The sequence below is a fragment of the Calidris pugnax genome, unplaced genomic scaffold, assembly GCF_001431845.1.
Source record: "Calidris pugnax isolate Ruff unplaced genomic scaffold, ASM143184v1 scaffold24, whole genome shotgun sequence".
NCBI lineage: Eukaryota > Metazoa > Chordata > Aves > Charadriiformes > Scolopacidae > Calidris > Calidris pugnax.
In genome coordinates, this window is record NW_015090922.1 from 1,119,584 (window position 1) to 1,142,231 (window position 22,648).

Genomic DNA, 22,648 nt, shown 5'->3' on the forward strand with positions numbered 1-22,648 from the left:
TCTTGTCAGCGCCTTCTTGGAGTCACACAAATAGAAGAATTGGGGTGAAGTTGTTGCGTAGCTGCAGGGACTTCAGCAGAACCAGCCACTCAGAGCCCTGCAGAACTCTATCTGCCTTGACTGCATGTGGTGGCCCTTGCAGCAACCCCCACCCTTTATGTGGTTCTGCTTCCTCCCACAGTAACGTGGTTTTTTTTAATGCCTGGATGTCACACCACCCTATTAATATGCATATGTACACACACACATATTTATAGCTGCCTGAAATGCCATCACAAAAAGGCTATCCATGAAATGCTGCTGAGAGCCACGTAAGTGCCTGGGGTTTTACTGTCCTTTGCTGTTACCAGCAACTGAAATAGATGAGCTACAACCCACTAAGAACACACACAAGTTACTCTTCTTAGGCAGTGATTTGCATAGATGCAAGATGGGGAGCAACCAGCTAAAGAACAATTACACAGAATTGGAGCTGCAGAGGAAGGGGGAGTGAATTGGAAACTGAATGTAAGTCAACAGTGTCATAAAAAAGAGCTGTTAAAAAAGCAAACATCTTACTGAGATATGTAAACACGACCTGTCATATGTGAGAGATAAGGAGCATTCCATCCACTCCGTTCACCAATGGCGAGGTCACAGCTGGAGTACCACGTCAGCTTGGGGCATCATGCCTGAAGAAATATGTGGAGCAGCTTGAAAGGACCCAAAGGAAAGCTGCAAGGGTCTTGAGCTGGAAAGGCAGCTGGAGAGAACTGAAAGAGATAAGGGGGGAAAAAAACCTCACACTGTTTTCTTTAGAGGAAAAACTGGGGGGAGACAGGATGACAACAGCATACATAGCAACCAGAAGGGAAAAATAAATCATTTTCCACATCTATGTTTGAGACAAGACTGACAGGCATTGTAGCATTGGAGATTTAGATTAGATGTTAAGAAAAAGAGGTTTTGCTGTAAGGATAATTAAGTAATGGAGTAGACTCCCAGCAAATGCTGATGAGTCTGCATTGTTATGGATTTGAAGAATGCTCTAGACAAACATCTGATCAATCCTGCCTTGAGGCAGGAGGATGGACTAAGCAGCCTCTTGAGATCTCATGCTGCCTATGATGCAAGAATAGCACACTTTCTGTCTAAGACCAGATTTAAAAGAGAACAAAAATCCTATGGGTTTTTTAACAGATTACTTCACTTGAGTTGAGGATTCTGCAAGGGAACATTTAAGTGAAGAAAAACAAATACGACTTCTTGCTAAAATCTAAACATCCAGTGAAAAACTCAGATTTCCACATTTTCATTAGTAATTCACAGTTTGGGGGCCACATAAAAAGAGCCTGTCATAGGTTATGACTGAGATCCATGCTCCAGAAGCAGCAAAATAGTCAGAGAAAGAACTCAGTTCTGCTTCTGTCTTATTTTTTTAAATCAAAAGTAGCTCCAAACTTCAACTAACAACTTATAAGTGAGATCAGAGCTTGGCTTGTCCCATACCGCCTCTGAATTTCAATGCATCATAAACACCTTTTGCTTTTATTTTAAACATGTTTATTTTCACACAGGTTTGTTTGTGCCCAGCTACCTAATCCCGTGTTAGAGAGCATCAGCGTCATTGACACACCAGGAATCCTTTCTGGAGAAAAGCAGAGAATTAGCAGAGGTAAGTCTTCCAAATGACAGTAGTGAAAACCAAAAGGGCTTTATATGAGTTTCACCTTAAGCTATACAAGGTGTATACAGAAATGCTAGTGGGAGCCTCTCAGAGATACAGCATGACTTTACCAATGTCCATTTGGACTTGATTTGCAATATGGAATAGAGAATTTAAATGCTTTTCAGGGAAGGTTGCTGACAAAGTTAGCAGTACCTGTGTCACAGTCCAGTATTTCCCAGTGGAACAGATTTCCATCGGAAAGAGTCAATTAATACCTACTTGCTTTGCAGAAAACACTTGCTTTCAGTGACTTATTGATGAGCCACAGGCAAGGCTCCCATGGTAATCAACCTGGTTTCTTTCCAGTTGACCTAGCAGGTTTCTTGCACTGTCCAGGCTTCCTAAATCTGGTTGAAAAACATGCTGTACAAGCATTCCTCCCTTCAGCAGAAATTGTTTAAAAGTGGACATTAACAAAAACGTGTATCACATGGTGTAAACATTTTTCAGTCAAAAAATGCCACTGGAAGCAACCAGTTCTCTTGTGGAACTATCGTTGTGAAGAAGACTTCCCTAGGAGGAAATATTTTTGTTCTTAAAGGGGAAAAAAAATAAAATTGTATACAAGTCAAAATGGACCCATTTCAAATCCCCCCAAAAGTTTCCATAGCCTTCTTTCCCAATCTCCTCACTAGTTCAAATCCTGACATATATTGCAAGATTGTTCCCATTTTCCAGTTATTACCAGTACTAAAAATACCCTCCTGCAAAATGTACTGGCACTTCTTGCTGCTTCTTTCGCAAAATTTCTCTCCCAGCCTCCCAGTGGGCCGTGGTGTCCCATTCCTGCAGCTACTCCAGTAGATGCCAGCAGTGCCAGAACATGCCAACGCACAGCTGTGTGCTGTTGGGAAAGTCAGTGGTGCACTTCAACCCGAGCCAGTAATGCCTCTCCAAACAGCTGGGAACATCTGGGGGAATGGGGAGTCCCAGTTCTGTAAGCTTTTGCATGCTGGACCTATTGGTAGGACTGGAGCCCTGTGTGGGGCAAGTTCTTCCTGGACAACTTTTCTGCTCTTAGTGCAATTAAGTGCTTGTGCATTGGCCCTGTGACTACAGTGCGTGGTCACTCCACCCTTTTGCCAGGAGGTGAGGACTCTAGATGGAGCACAGCCACTTCCTGCTCATCCTGACATCCCAGGAACTTGCTCTGCTACATCTCCAGCCAGACAAGGGGACAGTCACAACTTGGCTGTCAACTGACTTCATCCCAAGTTAAAAAGTACAGGATAGGTGGGATCTCTCTACGTAACCGTTTCTATCCAGGATAGGCTGACACTGCTCACATCAGATGGCCTTTCAATAGCTACAGGGACAAGATCCTCATCTGGTTTAAATGAACATAGCTTCATTGAGGCTGGCACAACTCCAGAAATTTCTGTCTGCAGGGGATCCAGCCCAGGCAGCTCAAAAGAGTGCTGAGGTGCGTATGTTTAGGAAGAGCTTCTGCCAGGCTTTGGCTTTGATCTCAGGGAAGCTGGTGTTTGAAAGGGAGTGCTCGCTTCCTGGCTTCCATGGAAAAAGCATAGGAAAAAGCAGTGAGGGTGGCAGCTTTGCCACCAACCTTACAAGTTGGTTTTGGAGGCAGATAGAGCAATAATATGCTTTCTAGGCAGAAAACAAGACCGTGCTAAAAACTGCTGATGCAACAAATACTCCTGCCCTTCTACACCTTCCCAGCCTGCTCAGAGTCCAGTTGGGAATGAAACAAGACCTGAGGGAGTCTTACAGAGGTTTCCCAAGAGACACTTAGGAGTTTCTTAAGTGCTGGGGAACGAGGGAGCTCTTCTTACTCCTGTTGTTTGCTAGTAGTAGATCTTAAGACCCTCAGACTGGGTTTATTTGCGATGCAAGGTCAGGGAAGGGAGTGTAAGCAGTAAAACAGCTTTCTGTCATAAATATGAGGGGAAAAAGTAAAGATGCAAAAGATGTAGCAGGCTTTCCCAGCCTGCCCATCCCATGAGAACCAGCAGCATTTCTAAAAATAGAAAATTCCTCTCACTGGGAACATCACAAGTCTCTCCCTTTCCCATTAGACGTCAAGAGCATTAGCTAATCTATACAGTGCCAGCTTAGCAGAATACCATGGTATCAGAGCTTAGCAATCCATCAGGGCCACCTTATACCCCTGAATTTTAAGGCAATAGCTTTTCCTGTGATTGCATCTGTGTTTCAAGGAGTAGGAGTGAGGAAACTCTGTTTAAAGGAATAATTCAGGGGCCAAGATCAGGTTCTGAAACTTTTCATCTGTCAGAACTCAACTCTGAATTAAATTCACGGCCTCATTGCTGTGGGAAAGACTAACACGACAGATAACACAATTCCTTCCCCAATGGACAGGGAGTGTGCAAAAGCACCAGTGTTAGTGCCAGCAGCAGGGCTTTGCAAATGGCTGGCAAGCTTTTCTCCAAGGAATGCTGTATAATCCTCAGAATCACAGAATTGTCAGAGTCGGAAGGGACCTCTAGAGATCATCTAGTCCAACTCCCCTGCTAAAGCAGGACTGTCTAGAGCACATCACTCAGGACTGCATCCAGGCAGGTCCTGAAAATCTCCAGAGAAGGGAACTCTGGAAACTCCCTGGGCAGCCTGTTCCCGGGCTCTGTCACCCTCACCAGAAAGAAGTTTTTCCTTATATTTGAATGGAACTTCCCATGTTCCAGCTTGTGCCCGTTGCCCCTTGTCCTGCCACTGGGAATGACTGAAAAGAGTCCAGCTCCATCCTCTTTTAACCCACCCTTTAGGTACTTGGAAGCATTAATAAGGTCTTCCTTCAGCCTTCTCTTCTCCAGGCTAAAGAGTCCCAGCTCTCTCAGCCTTTCTTCATAAGGGAGATGCTCCAATTCCTGAATCATCTTGGTTGCCCTAGGCTGGACTCTCTCCAATCATTCCCTGTCTCTCTTGAACTGGGGAGCCCAGAACTGGACACAGTATTCCAGTTGTGGCATCACCAGTGCAGAATAGAGGGGGAGAATGATCTCCCTCAACCTACTGGCCACACTCTTCCCTATGCAGCCCAGGATCCCATTGGCCTCTTGGCAACAAGGGCACATTGCTGGCTCATGGATAGTTTACTATCCACTAGGACCCCCAGATCCTTCTCCTTAGAACTGCTTTCCAGCAGATCCACCCCTAACCTATATTGGTGCCTGGTATTCTTCCTCCCCAGGCGCAGGACCCTACACTTGGCCTTGTTGAACCTCATTAGGTTCCTCTCTGCCTAGTTCTCCAGCCTGTCCAGGTCACGCTGGTTGGCAGCACAGCCCTCTGTAGTGTCAGCCAGCCCTCCCAGTTTGGTATCATCAGCGAACTTGCTGAAACAGAGCTCTGTGCTGGTTCTCCTCCAGGACACTGCTGCACAATGATAAAAGCCACCTTCCCCCCCAACAAAGCAGCCCACGGAGTTCCCCAGGAGCAGACCTGCAGGTTTAGGCCTGTCAAGCGGTTGAGGGTGATGCAGTCTGTCATAGCTGAAGTCCACATCCCCTTGGCATCCAATGAGATCGAGATCACCAGCTCTGACATAGCTGCTGCTGCTGCTGCTCTCAGGCTGTGGTAGGAATTATAGAATTGTCCAGGTTGGAAAGGACCTTTCAGATTGAGTCCAATGATCAACCTAACACTAACAAAAACCATCACGTCTACCTGTCTTTCAAATACCTCCAGGAATGGTGACTCAACCGCTTCCCTTGGGCGGCCCATTCCAATGCTTAATAACCCTTTCAGTATAAACATTTTTCCTAATATCCATCCTAAACCTCCCCTGGTGCAACTTGAGGCTGTTTCCTCTTGTCTTATTGCCTGTTACTTGGGAGAAGAGACCGATCCCCACCTCTTGACAGCTTCCTTCCAGGTAGTTGTAGAGAGCGATAAGGTCTCCCCTGAACCACCCTTTCTCCAGGCTGAACAACCTCAGCTCCCTAAGCCTCTCCTCATAAGACTTGTGCTCCAGAGCCCTCACCACCTTTGTTGCCCTTCTCTGGACACGCTCCAGCACCTCAATGTCTTTCTTGTCATGAGGGGCCCGAAACTGGACGCAACGCTCAAGGTGAGGCCTCACCAGTGCCGAGTATGGGGGGACCATCATTTCGCTAGTCCTACTCGCCACACTGTTCCTGATACAGGCCACGATGCTGCTGGCCACCTTGGCCACCTGGGCACACTGCTGGCTCATATTCAGCCAGCTGTTGACTAACACCCCCAGGTCCTTTTCAGCCAGGCAGCTTTCCACCTTCCTGCAGAGATTTGCCTTACTGAGCTCCTGTGACTCATCTGCTTCTTTGTGGTGGGCATCCATGGTGTCATTGGTGTGGTCGCTAGACCCTGTAGGATATACAGGTTTCATTTACAGGCCTGGTGGGAAGTGCTCACAAGATGTCATGACCCAAAGCATCCTGCCCTTCACTGTTTCTGTATTATCCTTCTTCCCTAGAGATCAGCCATTTCTCTTCTGGTCTTTTTCACATACTGGGGCTTGAGTCTTTGTCCACACATGAACAACTAGTCATTGCACTGCCTTGTCCCTCACTCTTTAAGCTTTCTCCTGTTTCAAACTGAGCATGAGACAACAGCAGGCTGCAGAGATGCCCACAGGGGAGGTATTTGTACCAGAGCAGCAAAAGTTTTGACTGCTTTGACAATTCAATAATAATATGGATACTATCCGTTTGCAAAACACTATTCTGGTGTCACATAATGAGCTCAGGCATCCTGCTGGGAGGGAAGATGAGAAAGGCACGACTGTACTGAAATAAATGAGGACGAAGGAGAGGACCCACAGGTCAGGTCATGCAGCAGAGTAGAGCCAGGGCAGGAGTTAGGACTTCCTCATAATTCATCTTCATGAGCAGTCTGCCATGCTATTTGAGGCACCTGGTAACAGCAACTCATGCTCTTCAGTAGCAGTGCCTTCCCTGGGGGGGCTGAGCCTTCCACACTCTGCTAACTATCAGTCTGCCCTGAGCTAAGCAGATCTGAGCCTGCCAAGTTCAGCCATGCCCTGGCCAAGTTGTTTTTGATCCCTGTTTCAGGCTAGTACTTCCTGAATATATCCTGAACGCTTAATTCATCTTCACACTATGTATGTCCCCACCCCTCCCTTTCCTACAGTTAGCAGTGAGCACGAGGTCCTAGCCAGGAGGGTAAGGACTGGCAGCATCATTCCCATCGCCTTTCTTTCCAATACACACTATTCCAGCCTTTTTCCAGCCTTCCAGGTCCATTCTGCTGGCTGCAGTGCAGCCCAGGCTTCCCATAGCCAGGGAAACCACCTACTAGCCTTGCTGTCTCCTGGGAAGGAGGGCAGGATTCCCATATTTAGTATATTTCGTATATTCCATATATTTAGTCCCTCACCAGCCTGACAGCAAGAATTAAAATGTGAATGGAGAACAGTCTTAGGCAGTGTGGAGTTCTCAGACAGTGTTTCAGATATCCATGCTTGGAAGGGAAGGGCAGAAACCAAGGGAACTAATGTTCTTCCACTTCATGCAACATCGTTTAGGGGACAACGGCAACAAGAAAATATTATTTTTTTTTTCCCCAAAGAGTTTTGTCACGTGTGCTAGCAACAGCGCAATACACAACTGAAAGCATCCACCCTGAAAGCCTCTAAAAGGAAAGCATTTCAAATATTTGCTATACTACTCCCCACTGGTGATGTTTGCTTATATTCTGTATTTCACTCCGCCTAAGAGGGTGAAAGTGCACTGGTTAGTTTTGACTTTCCAGTTCACCTCCATTACTGCAGTGCAGCAGCCACTCTGCCAACTTGCCTGATTTTATCACAGTCTCACAAACACATACTGTTCTACTGAAAGGCTCGGTTCCTGCAGTCACACAGTTCTGCACTTCCTCTAAGAGCAACGCAAAAAATGAGCATGAAATTTGCACAGTTCTGGCCTTTGTTATTCATAGAAATTTGTGAAGCCGCAAGCCTAACTCTTCTGGCCTGAAAGCAGGATGCAAACAAAAACTCAAGATTATATTTGGGTTTGGGGAAGACCAAACCATGATTTTGTTCAGGATGAGGAGAATAGAGGGGAGAGGTGCTGTCCTCATTATTTGGGTTGGAAATACTGTTATGGTTCGCATTTCCAGAACTAGAAGAGAAAAAAAATTAACACAAAAGGACCAAGATTAAATAGTTGCACAGATAGAAAGGGCTGTCCTTTTTTTTGTCTGATTTTGAACAGTTGATCTAACAAGTCTGATTTTTAGATCAACTGTTCAATTTGTCCATTTTATTGTCCAGTGTGTACTTAAGAAATATCGTAAGTATCTATTTCATCAAGGAAAAATAGACATGCGCATCAGTTTGCATTATTTATACTCATCACATATTCTTTCATCATCCTGAGTAACAATGGAGAAAGACTGTGTTTCCTGGTCACCAAGAACAAGTGTCAGTTACTGATGGCCATTTCAGGCCACGTTTTCAAACATGATTCCTTCCCAGATTTAAACTATTTGTATTGGGAAAACTCAGTTTGTGTTTAGACACCATAGTAAAAACAAAACAAAACAAAAAAAAACTTCCTTGGAATTCAAGCTATGCATCAGCACTGCATTGACCTCTCTGGAAAGCTTGACCTATATTCAGATGTCTTCTGAGGTCTCAAAATCTGGCTGGGAACTGTTTTAAGGATTGGCCCAAGTACCAGGAGACGCTCAGTCCATCTGTCACAAAACCCCAAAGATAATAAATGTGTAAAGGGCAGAGGGGACAAATTCTGCTGCATGCACGTAGACGCTAAAAAGGCTGTCCTAAGGAAACTTTGCTCTGGACAATGCTCTCCTCAGTTTTACTCCACCCGAATTAAACCTGTCTAGTGAGGTTTCACTCAGCTCCCACTGACATAAAGCAAAAGCCCTGTCTTTTTCCAACCCTTAAACCCTTGTAATAAACAACTTGAAAGCAAAAGCACCACAGTCTGCCACTCCAGGGACTGGTTAATGTAAATGTTAGCATTAGAAAGCTGACACCGGCCCATCTTTCCTAGCTGAAAACATAGACAGATTTACTGTGCTTTACTGAGTCCTTTTGCATTTGCTTTGGAAACCTTTACGTCTCCAAAACGTGTAATGTTTCTGTTAGTTCTATGGTACCAAGGGGGAAGAAGTGCAGAGGGCTGGCTGGAAGATGCAGCTCTTAGTGCTGTGAATTACCTGCTCGAGGACAGAGTATTTCTTTAGGTATAGGCAAAGACAGAAGCAATTGTCAAGCTGAGACCTGCTGTAAAAATTATGACATGTAACATTCATAGAAGTCTTTTCATCCTGAAGGTCTACTTCCCAGCACACCCACAGATATACATTGCAAGGATCTCTTTATATCCCCTTGGAAGGCAGCCACTTCCAGGGAGGAGTATGGTGGATTTTTGCAAAGATGGTTTAGGATGAGCAGCAGTGCGGTCCATCCAATACTCATCCCTCGCTTTTCATCTGTCCCCTCCTTGCTGGCACTACCAGCTCTTCCCCTTGAGAGAAACTTGCCTAAATGACTGTTCTTTCACCCAGTCTGAACCGTTTCATCTCCTATACGCTTCCCCAGCACCCTTTTTGCTGTGCCATCTCTCCCTGGCTCTTACAACAGCCACCCACCCTGCTTCCTACTCATTTGTGTGTCCTCAAAGGGATATGTCACTTCTCCTCCCTTCCTCCCCTGACCAGCTTGTCACCTTCCTCCTCCTTTGCTTACAGCCATCTGTCACACTCAGGTGACACCTGCCCCTGCTGGCACATTCTCTCCTTCCTGCTTGTTTTGCCGTAATATAGTCTTCTTCTCTGGACTTTGAAGGGCTTTGAAGGCAGGACATCACTGTGACTAGTGAGACTAAGCCTCCAAACCCTCTTACTCAATTTAAAAATTTAGATTAAGTCATTAGCTCTCTGGAACGGGCTCTCATTTCATCTCTAAGAGCTGTTCCCTCTCTAGGTAGTCAGTGTTTGCTATGCCAACTATCCCATCTTCTTCTGGTGCTGTCCTCAGACATACTGAGCCGGTCTATCAGTTGACAAATAGGGACACAGCCATAAAATTCTGCCCTTACAGAGCCATCATCTAGTGATTTTTCAGTCTCTGGATAATACCAGCTCAGGGACACAGCCATAAAATGCTGCCCTTACAGAGCCATCATCTAGTGATTTTTCAGTCTCTGGATAATACCAGGTTTAAAAAGACAAGAAGGGAGCTCCTAGTGACTAAAATTCAGCAAGAAAGAGGTGAATTCCTAGAAGTAGCAGCGTAGCTTTAAGCAAGCTGTAAGATACCTGGTGCAAAGCAGCATCTTGGATTTTTTTTCCCCAGTATTTCTTGATTTTACTGATGTAGCAGCGTCGCTTAAAGCAAGCTGTAAGATGCCTGGTGCAAAGCAGCATCTTGGGTTTTTTTTCCCCAGTATTTCTTGATTTTACTATGCATCTTCTGTCCCACCTGAAGCCCACCACCACAGGGGCTGTAGCCACAGTTCCACAAGACAGGAAGTCCAGTAGCAAGCTTACCATCAGCCAAAGAAACCCCAGCCAAACCAAAAAACAACTACCAGTGTAGCTACACAGTGAGAAACACTGAACTAATACATGCAGACTCATTGCTGGTTTGAATTGGCTTAGAAACATTACAGCCAGGCAGATTTTATGCTGGGTCGGGTATCATTCATCCTCCCACAGTCAGCATAAAGAGCGTATCGTGCCTGGTGTGACTTGACAGAAATGTAATTGCATAATCCTGCCTGATCTTAGCGAAACGCGTGCTGCCAGGTATTCCAGTAGGGCACAGGCAAGTAGTCATTAAACCAGTCTGCCTGATGGGAGTCGAGGTGGCAGGGTGTCTGCAAGAAGATGATTTTTTTCCTCTGTAGGCTGAATCCACTGACAGCCCTGCTGACTTGTCAGCTTTGTATTAAATCTGTCGAGTCCTTTTCACGGTGTCAGAAGGAAATCTGTCCCATGAAAAGACATCTGATAGAAGAAAATTATCATCGTGTTCATCTTATCCTCCTAGTACCGTGTGGCTGGGATTCATTTTCTGTTCATGTTCGCCTAATCTGGAGGTTGTGGAAGAAGCTGCATCAGTGATATTAGAGAATGTTTAAATACACATCATATTTTTCAACAGAAATGCAAGCGCAACCACAAACAGCCAGGAATTACTGAACAGAAAATTCTCCCCTTTACATTTCTGTCTGAATATCCCTGCAATAATGCAGCTTGGGCAAGCAGATGGCTTCCCAAATGTCCTGCAACTTCGCAGTAGAACTGTGCTTTATGTGGATAGCTTCTCCCATTGCTGAAACGCTGCCAAATCAGAGATAGTAAACTGGCTGCTTTTGAGAGAGGCCTTAGCAACGCTCTACAACACTCAGAGACATAACGCATTTGCGGTGGAATGAGCAAGGGGACACTCCTAATTTGACTGCAGATCAAGATCAGTTCTTGGTCTAAGCTCACACTGTAATAAAATGCCAGAAGAAAGTAGAGTGAGGCTCTGTGCATCTGTGAAATAAAGAAGGGGCAGGAGGAGAATTGAAGTGCTTAGATTATAGATACATATATATATATAGAGAGAGAGAGAGAGAAAGAGTGAGAGAGTGTGCTTAGATTTAGTTACAGAATGAGTTTTGTATGTTTTCAGGTGTTGAGCACCTCCAGCTCTGGCTGGAATCAGGCAGTATGTCTGAAGTTCTCTATGCTGTTGGAAAGTCATCTGAAAATGAAAGTCCTGAACTATACATTAAAATACAAATTTAAGAGCTTGTTTTTAATCTTTCCAAATAGCTTGTCCTTAGAGTTTTACCCAGTCACCCTGCTATCCAAATGCTTTAGTAGCTATCTAGTTTTTTCATATGCTAAAAGCAAAACTAGAAAGTTAACCCTATGAATCACCTGTGTGGCAATTCATTAGGCACCTGTCTGGGTGAGAAAACACAGTCAACACTTAGTGACTCCAAGTAGAAAGTGTCTGTCCCCCCTGCCCTTTCCACATGTCACGCTATGCATTAAGCAACAATACAACACTCAGGATGATTTGCCTTTCTTTCCTCCTCTAAAGTATTCTGTCACTTAAGATACATACATATACACCTTGGTTTTCGGTCCAAACACCTCCACACAGGAGGATGCATATGTGATTGGCCCTTGTTAAGAGCTGCAGACAAAGAGCAGTTTCTTGCTTAGCTGGGCACCAAGAAGAGAGGTCTCACACATTCCAAGTGGGACATACAGGAGGAACACACAGATTGGGCTTTTGTCCCACCATGAATCCATGCTGTTGTGACTGCTCTGAAACATCACCAAAAGCTCCTTCCCAAGGGCTTTGTTTTCTCTTTAATGGAGATGTGCAGGACAGCTGCCAGGAGAATATCTCAGAACAAGGAAAGAAGCTGGGAAAGAAGGTCTGCTGATCAATCTAGACATTTAATGAAGTCCATAGGGACATTCAAAACACACTGTATGTTATTGTAGCAGTTGGGAACGTACAAAAGGTCTGTGCAGGTATTAATTCCCTTTTCTTGTTGGGTAGGGCAACATTTTTGGTTGTGAATAGGAAAGAGGGTCGCACAGCAGATACCCTCTAAGTGCTGCTGTGGATCCAGGCTCGACACACGATGCTGTCCTCAAACACACAGACCACTCTATCAGTTGACAAATAGGGACACAGCCATAAAACTCTGCCCTATAGAGGGCCATGATCTAGTGATTTTTCAGTCTCTGGAAAATACCAGCTTTAAAAAGACAAGAAGTTCCTAGTGACTAAAATTCAGCAAGAAAGAGGTAAATTCCTAAAGGCAGCAGTGTAGTTTAAAGAACTGAAGATACTTTTGGACAAACCCAGGCAGATCAAAGGGCTAAGTCTCACAGTCAGTCTCACAAATCCTCAGCTAATACCAGAATTACAATACCTTTTTTTAAAAAAAAAAAAAATAAAAATCAGTTAATTAGTCCCCACTTATACTGAATCACTAAAAGGTGAGCAGTGTCAGGTGCAGACACTTTCCCCACCTCATCCCAACCCATGTTAACACAACAGAGAGCCTAACAGTGGCTGTGACCATGTTCTAGGACGGGACATCACTGTAGCATTACAAGGTGCCCCAGAGACTGTGACTGTTTCCCCCCTTGATGCCCACAAGAAAAATGCTGGAAGAAATAGTCATGATACAATTCAAACACGTGCCAGCTTGACAAGAAGGCATCCTAGTCAATGATATTTGACAAGATTAAATGCACAAGCATCTCCAAACAAAGTCATCCTGACTCATTGCTTCCCTGGTGAAAAAGCAAGCTGTGTAGCTCGGCTTATGAAGAATAAACTATCCTGCTCTGCTAGATGATTTCCAGTACAGCCCAGGCAGAACTGAACTTTAGGTGCAGGGGTGCACACAAAAATTGTTAACATCTGAAAGGAGACAGGACCAAGGTTATTTCAATTGTAAGAGGGTCTGACTCATGGTTGTTACTGAGGTCAGACACACAGACTGGGCAATATACACACATATCAATGCAATATATTGAATGCTCAGCAGGTCTCTGACAGAAATAATACCACTTCTGAATTCTCTGAAGTTCTCAGCATCAAACATAGCTGAGCAAAGAGCCAGGGCTCAGCATCACTTTTTTGCTGCTGGAAGGCAGCACTGGTGCCTTGAGTGAGCGGAAAGCCACTGGTGGGACATCTGTCCTCCCCGTCTACCATTTCTGTAGATCCCATGGAAGAGAGCAAGGCAAACCCTCCACATCTAACAGAACTTCGCCCCCAGTCTTTTCTTGTAAGGAGCAAACTATAATTAACCAAAGCAAAACACTGCCCAGTAATAATACTTCACAGTTGTATAAAAGTTCTCCGTGGCAAACGGTTAATACCAGTTTCTCCAGCTGAAGGGAAAGTTCACACAGGCTCTGCTCCTGAGTCAAGAGCCAGGATTTCAGCCCAATTTGCTTAGTCACAAGGAAGAAAAGGCCAGTGGCAAAAATCAGCATCAGGGCTCAGCAGTCCTGCCTTCTGTAGCTCCGATCTAAAGACTAGGATGCACTGGTTGCCCTCTAGGTTTTAGAGAGGACAGAAAGAAAAGGCAGAGTGGGAGGAGGAAATCACTGAACTAATTATCATACATTTATTCATGAAAGCCAAGATTTAAATAGCATGTTAAAGGATCTGAATGCAAATAGCACATGCTCAGCCCTGATTTCTCCTGACAGCGTGCAGCACTCTGGCACCACTGATAACCCCAAACGTTGCACAACACAGCGGAGCCTGACAGAGCAGAGGGAGAGCACCAGTCTCTCAGTGAGGGTTTAAGGAAGGTGAAAAAACACCACAGAGCTAGGAAAGGTCATCTTGTTGCTGTCATTGCTGCTGTTTTTGAAACATCTTCACACACATCATGCCCTCTATTGCCTAGGGATGGACCCTAGTCTAACACTGTGCATCCATTATCCTTAGTTCTGAGGCATGTGACATTTGAACCCACTGCTTGTAGCTTAGGTCACCTCTGGTGTTCACAGCAATGCTGTCTTCTAAGCATCAAGTACTTAAACACAAATCATTTCCTTTGTGCGCATGCAGCAGGTATGGCAGCATGAATTGGGTGGGACAAAGTTAGTCTCACACAACTAGACAGGATCTGAGAGTTATTAAGCAGTAGAGATACGCATCTCAAACCAGTCTAGTTGCAAGTACCACAATTATCCAGCTTTCTAGAGCCTTTGAGGGCTATGATGATGGCTAGTAACTCAGCAACTAGGCCTCTCCTTTTGCCACATGCAAGACAGTAGCTGTTTGAATATAGCATTTCCCCATGATATGTATTTGAATGAAGTCTAGCCCAAGTTCGGTACTTCTTTGAGTGATCTCTTAATATGGAGAACATGAGAGCTATCCTTAACTGTGGGCATCTTGGGCACTTCAGTGTGAAGGACGGTGCCTCATCTCCACCTTCTTTTAGACAAGGAATGATGTTTCATGTTTCCTTTATCAGGCTACCTGATCTACTGGGGAAGCTTCCTCTTTGCAAGCTTACCCTAGATAGATACAGCAAGTAGGTTTCTCTACTCCCATACATGTGCATCTCTGCTTCTCCTCCACCCCTTGCAGGTTATGACTTTGCTGCTGTGCTGGAGTGGTTTGCAGAGCGAGTCGACCGCATCATTCTCCTCTTTGATGCGCACAAGCTGGACATCTCTGATGAATTCTCTGAGGTCATCAAGGCCCTGAAGAACCACGAGGACAAGATGAGAGTTGTTCTCAACAAGGCTGACCAGATAGAGACTCAACAGCTGATGCGGGTGTACGGTGCCCTCATGTGGTCCCTGGGGAAGATCGTCAACACTCCTGAGGTCATCAGGGTCTACATTGGCTCCTTCTGGTCCCATCCCTTGCTCATCCCCGACAACCGCAAGTTGTTTGAGGCAGAGGAGCAGGACCTGTTCAGGGATATCCAGAGCCTGCCCCGCAACGCAGCCCTGAGGAAGCTGAATGATCTCATCAAGCGAGCACGGCTAGCCAAGGTAGGTGTTGGCATAGAAGAACCCAAGCATTCAATTTGGACTGTCTGCAGTATGCAAGCTATGGGAAAGTGGGTTTGGCCAGTTCAGCTTGCAGAGCTGGTGGATCCTACTCTTTTTCCATCCCATTTCACTCAGGCCCAACATATTAGTCAAGAAAGAAAGCACCTCCTTTGCTTGGTGCATCAATCAGAGCAGGCCAGGGTGAGGAAGGCAGCCACAGATCAAAGCAGGTAGCACTTAAAGGGATCTGGAAAGCAATCTCTCTGTGGTAGCAACTCGAGAATTGGGACCAATTCAGTAAGTTAGAATCACACACCAAGGGAACTGGTAAGCTCTAGGTCTTAAACTTTCTTAGCCAAGAAACATACCTGGCTTAAATGCAGAGGACTTGGTGACTTGCAAGAATGGCAAATAAGCCTGCCGTATCTCTGAATATTTAAAGTGAGCTGAAGGAAGCCCCTCAGAATATAGGAAATAATCCCGTATCAGTTGAGAAAAGAGAGCAAAAGATCACTAAAAAGCTTTCTGTGCAAGGGTCTTAATTTCTAAGGAAAAAAACTTGGTCTACCATTCAAAAAAAAAAAATAAAAATCAGAGCATCGCACAAGTTAAGGACTAGTATACATACTAAAGCATCAAACAAAGTCTAGAGAGCTCCCAAACCTGAGTGTTTGGTTTTGACTGGAAAGAGACTATTTCCCTGGAAGGCTATGCCCAGTGGAAATAAAACCCCAAAAAGCCCACAACAGACAAAAACTACACCACTCCCTCCAGGAAGCACATAAAATGCCCAGAACTGTGTTCACCTTGTCTCAGCACAGCCAGAGCACACAGCTGAGCAGCATGTGGCACTGGAGCAATAACCAGCAGGTACAGGGAAGCTAAGGCGCTGTGCTTGCTCTTCAGGGTGGGACAAGATGGGATTGAGACCTAGGTACAGATACTCTCTGCTGGGAAGAACATTCTGATATTCTTTAACACTTATCTTCTTCATTACATATCATTTAATGCCTTTCAGGTCCATGCCTACATCATCAGTTCCCTTCCTAGGTACAGATACTCTCTGCTGGGAAGCATATTCTGATGTGCTCTTTAACACTTTATCTTCTTCATTACGTATCATTTAATGCCCTTCAGGTCCATGCCTACATCATCAGTTCCCTCAAGAAGGAAATGCCCTCAATGTTTGGGAAAGACAATAAAAAGAAAGAGCTCGTTAACAACTTGGGAGAGATTTATGCCCGGATTGAGCGGGAGCATCAGATCTCACCAGGAGACTTCCCTAATCTAAAAAAGATGCAGGTAAGCAGTGACATCTTTAGCCAGAGAACCAAGCATCCAAGGAAAGAGCACGAGAGCGGCCACCAGGAATACAACAGAAGCCACTCAGACACTGGTTGTTGTTGCTTGTGGGAAGGGCCTGTTGCGATGTTGAAATGGGCCTTGAAATATGCGTAGGCTATATTTGGGCATGAGCACTTTTTGCACACAGAGCTCATGTGAAGCTACAGCTGCCCTCATTTCTCAAATCTTTACCCAAGTAGCACTTCACAGCAATTTTTTTTTTCTTCTGGTTTTCTTTATTTTGAATTCTAGGTTGCATTTGCAGATTTTTCAGGCATAAGAATCCTGCTAATTTATAATACAAGGAAAGCTATATCCTGAAAAGCCTACATATGCCCTGCTCCTTAAGAGCTGTATTATGGGGTTTTTTTGCCTTCTACTTCACTCTGTGGCTGTGAAAGCTTAAAGTCCCATTTCTATTTTAAGCAGAGAAGCAGGTTTTCTGTTCTGCAGAGCTAAGACCTGACCTGGTGTTCGTGTAAGTCAAAGACTTTAGAGGACCTTGGATCAGAGCCTTGTATTGTATATTCAAACAATGCTGGACACAGCTACACTGGTGCGTGGCTTCGGTCCAAGCAGAAACCTGTTCTGAGTTGCTAGATGTTGAAGTCATTACTAGCTCCCTATGGAAAACACAGCATCTGCTCTTTTTTTTTTTTTTTACTTTTTAAAAAGTATATTTTCCATGAGTTCTTGGGAATGAGATCTATGGACTGTATCCAATAGAAGATCCCATTCCCTGCTTGTTAATGCACGTGTTTAAGTTTTTAAAAAGAACTGTACCAGCCCAGTAGAAGCAAATAGTGTGGTTTTAACGAGCAGAGGGTGAAGGATAAAGCTGTAGGTCATTTTGCAGTTTTTAGAAGAGAGTTATCTGCAGGCCTGGCTCAGAGCACCTTTGCTTAGCTGTGAAAATTACAGGAACTGAGCCATGCTGTAAAGACATGTGAAAATAGTCTTTTGCCAGAGTGGCACCTCCTTCCCAGCCTGCAGAGGGGGAGGGAATGCAGAGCACTGGCTGGAGGATGTAGCAAGAGCTGCGCAACCAGTTTGCCTTGAATGATTTGGTCTTCAAGGAGATTGCTTCTATGTGGCTTGGAAAGGAGAAGTCTTATTTGCACGTGGCCATTTGAGTAAACCACTTCCCCTCTCTGTACCGCATCAGCCCCCATTTGTAAGTTGAGAAGGTCATTTTCTGTAGGGTTCAAAGAGGATTTAAGTAAGAGCAAGGCCAACCAAGTAGACCCCATTGCATGCTGGGGAGCAGGGCTATCAGAGGAGGGAATGCTGAGCTCAGACTCCTCTACAATAGGGGTTTTTTTTTTTTGAGCTGAATAGCGTTGTTTTGAGCAGACAGATACCCCAGTCTACACTGCTAGTGCACTGTGCACAGCCATGTCGCTCACCTCTTGCTGTGTTGTCCCACTTTAAGGATCAGTTGCAAGCCCAGGATTTTAGCAAGTTCCAGCCTCTGAAAAGCAAGCTGCTGGAGACGGTGGAAGACATGCTGGCCAACGACATCGCTCAGCTCATGGTGCTCGTACGCCAGGAAGAGTCACAGCGGCCAACCCAGATGGTGAAGGGAGGAGCCTTCGAGGGCACCCTGCATGGTCCATTTGGCCATGGCTACGGCGAAGGCGCTGGTGAAGGGATCGACGACGCCGAGTGGGTGGTGGCCAGAGACAAGCCCATGTATGATGAGATCTTCTACACGCTGTCGCCTGTCGATGGTAAAATAACTGGTGCCAATGCAAAGAAGGAGATGGTAAGGTCTAAGCTGCCCAACACGGTGCTGGGCAAGATATGGAAACTGGCTGACATTGACAAAGATGGCATGCTGGATGATGAGGAGTTTGCCTTGGCGAATCATCTCATAAAAGTCAAGTTGGAGGGTCACGAGCTGCCAAATGAGCTCCCTTCCCATCTCCTCCCTCCATCCAAAAGGAAAATAACAGAGTGAAAGGAAGCTTGCAAGGGACAGGGAAAGGGAAGGGGGGACAAAAAGATCTAGAAAAACATGTTTACTTAAGTTATACCTTTAGATGTGAGATCACCTTTGGATCTATACCTATTTTGCTGTATGAAGAAAACAAATCTAAAGCAGAACAAAAAAGTCCAATCCTTCTTCATGATAACATGTAATTAACTCTTCCAGTGTAATATCCCTGCTTTCTAATGTGTAGTCTGTAAAGATGAAGGTAAAGAAAGGATGTTGAGACTAGGATAATCTGATAAGCAGAGTAGAAGAAAAACTGAAGTGGGCTGCGTATTTTTTTTCTTTTTGAGAGTGGACTAGGCACTAATAGAGATCTGCTGACTGCCAGCATCACTCCTGAGCTTTGGCTGCACCTTCTGCTGTTAAATGGGTCTCACAAACTTCAGGAGAACTGAGATGTTGATAGTGAAAAGGAATCCACAAGGTTTCCAAGCTATTAGCCAAATTGAAGAGCACTTCTTGATTAATATAAGCCCACTAAAATAACTAGATACTAAGCCCCGAAGTTAAGAATTTTAGGAACCTTGGTTCACTGTTAGATGCAAGTTTTACAAGCATTTCCCTGTCCTTAAAGAAAAAAAAAATAAAAATGAAATCTGAACAGCTCTGAACTGGGCAGCTGGAGTTCCTCATTGTTCGCTGTGGGACAGCCACTGAGAATTCCCAGTCACCTCTACCTCCCGTTCAATCCCTGAGGGACATTTGTTCTTGCAGGCACGGCCAAGAGAACCACCCCACCAAGGGAAAGGGAAGGAGGGGGCACTAGAGGCAGACATGAGGTGGGTTGGGAGGGAGGAACACCACTCCCAGCCTCACCAAACATTTCACAGCCAGTGAATAGTGTTTTCTCTTTGAACAACGGTGGTGTTCATCATCCCCATGAAGCGGTAACATGTACTCTCATCCTGCACAGCAAAAGCTCCTTTCTTACTATAAAGATAAGAAGCCCTTACTGTTGGGTAGATGGTCCATCAGTTCCATCACCAGAGCAGAAGACACAGCGGGGTAGTGGGCAGAGCTTGCTCTGCTCCCCATGCCCCAACAAATACAGCCAAGATGCTGACAGCCTTCACCCACCTTCCTCCTCACCACACGGTAACACTTCATCCCCTCCAGAACCTCTACCCTGAGCCAAGAGACCTTCCCCCTCCCCTCCTTTCACACCCTATGAAATTTTTGTTTTTAAACCCCATTTTGGCAGAAATCCCCTCTATTTCCTATTTCGTTTCCCAAACACACACACACACTCTTCTGGGTTTTGTTGTTGCTTCGGAGCAGCGTGTTGTTCCAATTCCTGTTGTCACTTTATATAAGCTGAGCTCCTACTGTGATGAAAAACCAAGACAAGTATAACTTATTTTATATCTCTGTGTTCATATTATATAGAGAAATATATTCTGTGTATGTAGGATGTGCTTATTGCAGTACATTTATCACTTGTCTTAAAAATTAATGCATTAACCTTTTTTGTACCCTGGTCCTAAAACATTATTAAAAAAGAAAGGCCAGATTTGTCTATTTCTTTACGTAGGAAAATGAAACGCAGCTGAAGAGGGAAAAAAAAGCAACAGAATGAGGGAATTATTCCCAAATGTGAGCGCGGCTGAAGGACTGGTTAACATCTGCAATCTCTCCTTTCTCTTCTGGCAGCCTTAATCACAACCTCACCACTTGCTGAAGCAAGTGAAATTGTACCCACCATTCACCCCGTTCAACGTAGGGGAGAGGTAACAATCAAATAAATGCTTCATTAGGAAAAAGGAATATATTGAGAGTTTCCTCCTGCCAGTCACAGATGAGAACCCTACAGATTTATGGAGATCTGGAAAGAAGACAAAAAACCCCTCAGCCTTAGATCTTGCTGGCTCTGATTTTACTTCTTGTCTTCATTGCCCTTTATTTATGTGTTCGATACAGTGATTTATCCCCAGAACAGGGCAGTGAGAGCAGTCGGGATGGCACTGGGGAGTCACTCATGAGGAGGGGGTGAGCTGCAAGGGTTGGCAGAGTTTCCATTTAGCGTTTGTGCAGGGTGAGAGAGAGAGGAGAGGAAGCATGGTGGAGAGCAAGCAGCAGCAAATGCAAATTTAGAGAGAATTCACCAGAATCTATGTCATTCCAGTTCATCTACCCGGTAACCCCCAGTTTAACCGCCACTACAGCGTGAACATCTGCTAATGCTCTCTGGGTCTTTCTGTGACATTTGCATCCATCTCACTCCGGGTTGAGGCTGAGCAGAGCACCCCGAATCAGCCCTACCTCTATGCGGGTGTGATTTTCTGATGGCCACTTGTACAGCACATTGGTTGTGCCAGTGGTGTCGTGCTGAAATTTAACACTTCCTTAAAAAGCAGATCACTGGTTCTCTCAAAGGGGATGGGAGAAGGTGAGTCTGTTATTTCCAGTCCCTCAAGGGGCTACAGGAGAGATGGGGACGGGCTGGATCAGGGAGGGGAGCCATAGGATGAGGGGTAACAGTTTTAAACTGAGAGAGGGGAGATTTAGATGAGATCTTAGGAAGAAATTCTTTCCTGTGAGGGTGGTGAGGCACTGGGAGAGGTTTCCCAGAGAAGCTGTGGTTGGAACTGGATGATCTTTAAGGTCCCTTCTAACCCAAACCATTCTCTGATTCTATTAGCCTTTCCCCAGTATACACCAACAAGGTGCTTGGGTAGCCCAAAAATTCATTGTAACAGATACCAAACAGCTTTCAGGGAACAATGCCTTACAATGCCTTTTTTGTGCATCATTGTTTGGGCTCTATTAGCCTTTCCTAAGTATACACCAGCAAGCCCAAAAATTCATTGTAACAGATATCAAACAGCTTTCAGGGAACAATGCCTAACAATGCCTTTTTTGTGCATCATTGTTTGGGCACACGAGGTGACAAACCAAACCCCTCTCCTGTTGGTAGAACGTGTATCATAGCCGAGTTTTCATCGCATCAACTGTGGTTGTGCTTTACCCATCTCAAAAAAAGAAAAAAGGCTTGGTGTTCAACAGGAAACAGAGCTTTTCTGTGTTGCTGGTGGCAGCAGTCACCCCCACAGACACCACAGCAAGAACATGCCACCACTACATGGTGCAGAGCTTCCTGCCCTTTGCACCCCCACACTGGCCTCTCCAGGATGGTTCAGGATTCACCAGGGAGGGAGGGAGGGAGGCACAGAAAGCTCTGCCAGCACAGGTCAAAACAGCCCTTTGGGGTTTTTCCTTCCAACACTTGCTCAGACACCACTTGCACCATCAGAGAGCAACTTCCCCAGCCACGTCAGAGGGGAAAACCCAACGCAAGCCTTTCGGTGACCAACACACAGTTACTTAACATGACTGCGCCATGGTTCAGGAGACAAGGCAACCCTCTTACAGGGCCTGTGTTTCCAGAAAAAAAGTTGACAAATAGTCCTGCTCATTCAGGTAAGTTTTATCCACCACATTTCACTCTTGCTAAGCTCTTCAGGAAATTTAATAAAGTAAACAAACAAAAAAAAATGGTCAGAGGGCTGGAGCTCCTCTGCTGTGAGGGCAGGCTGAGAGAGCTGGGGGTGTTCAGCCTGGAGAAGAGAAGGCTCCGGGGGGACTTTAGAGCCCCTTCCAGTCCCTAAAGGGGCTACAGGAAAGATGGGGAGGGACTCGTGATCAGGGAATGGAGCCATGGGACAAGGAGGAACAGTTTTAAACTGAAAGAGGTGAGATTTAGATGAGATCTCAAGAAGAAACTCTTTCCTCTGAGTGTGGTGAGACACTGGAACAGGTTGCCCAGAGAAGCTGTGGCTGCCCCATCCCTGGAGGTGTCCAAGGCCAGGCTGGATGGGGCTTTGAGCAACCTGGTCTGGTGGGAGGTGTCCCTGCCCAGGGCAGGGGGTAGGAACTGGATGATCTTTAAGGTCCCTTCCAACCCGAACCATTCTATGATTCTATGTCCCATGTCTGTGACAAGGATGTGACCGCCCCAGCCCACCAGGACCTCAGGCTGTGGAAGCAGCTCTCCAGCCTGTGCTTATTCAGAGCCAGGCTTCCAAAGGTGATTATCTGCGTCCAACAGAGCTTCCTTTTTCCAAAAAACACTTCTCAATTACTGAATGAGGTTTCCC

The 22,648-nt window shown here is 45.4% G+C and overlaps 1 protein-coding gene across 1 annotated transcript in view; it reads left to right on the top strand.

Moving 5' to 3' along the window:
• The window catches only part of EHD3 (EH domain containing 3), a 30,277-nt gene extending 10,213 nt beyond the window's left edge, over positions 1-20,064 (top strand). The window contains exons 3-6 of the mRNA XM_014950964.1: positions 1,557-1,654; positions 14,802-15,214; positions 16,352-16,516; positions 17,991-20,064. Of these exons, the coding sequence (XP_014806450.1) occupies positions 1,557-1,654; positions 14,802-15,214; positions 16,352-16,516; positions 17,991-18,518 (1,204 nt within the window). The 3' untranslated portion in view covers positions 18,519-20,064. The remainder of the gene's footprint in view (positions 1-1,556; positions 1,655-14,801; positions 15,215-16,351; positions 16,517-17,990) is intronic.
• The last annotated feature ends 2,584 nt before the right edge of the window (positions 20,065-22,648 follow it).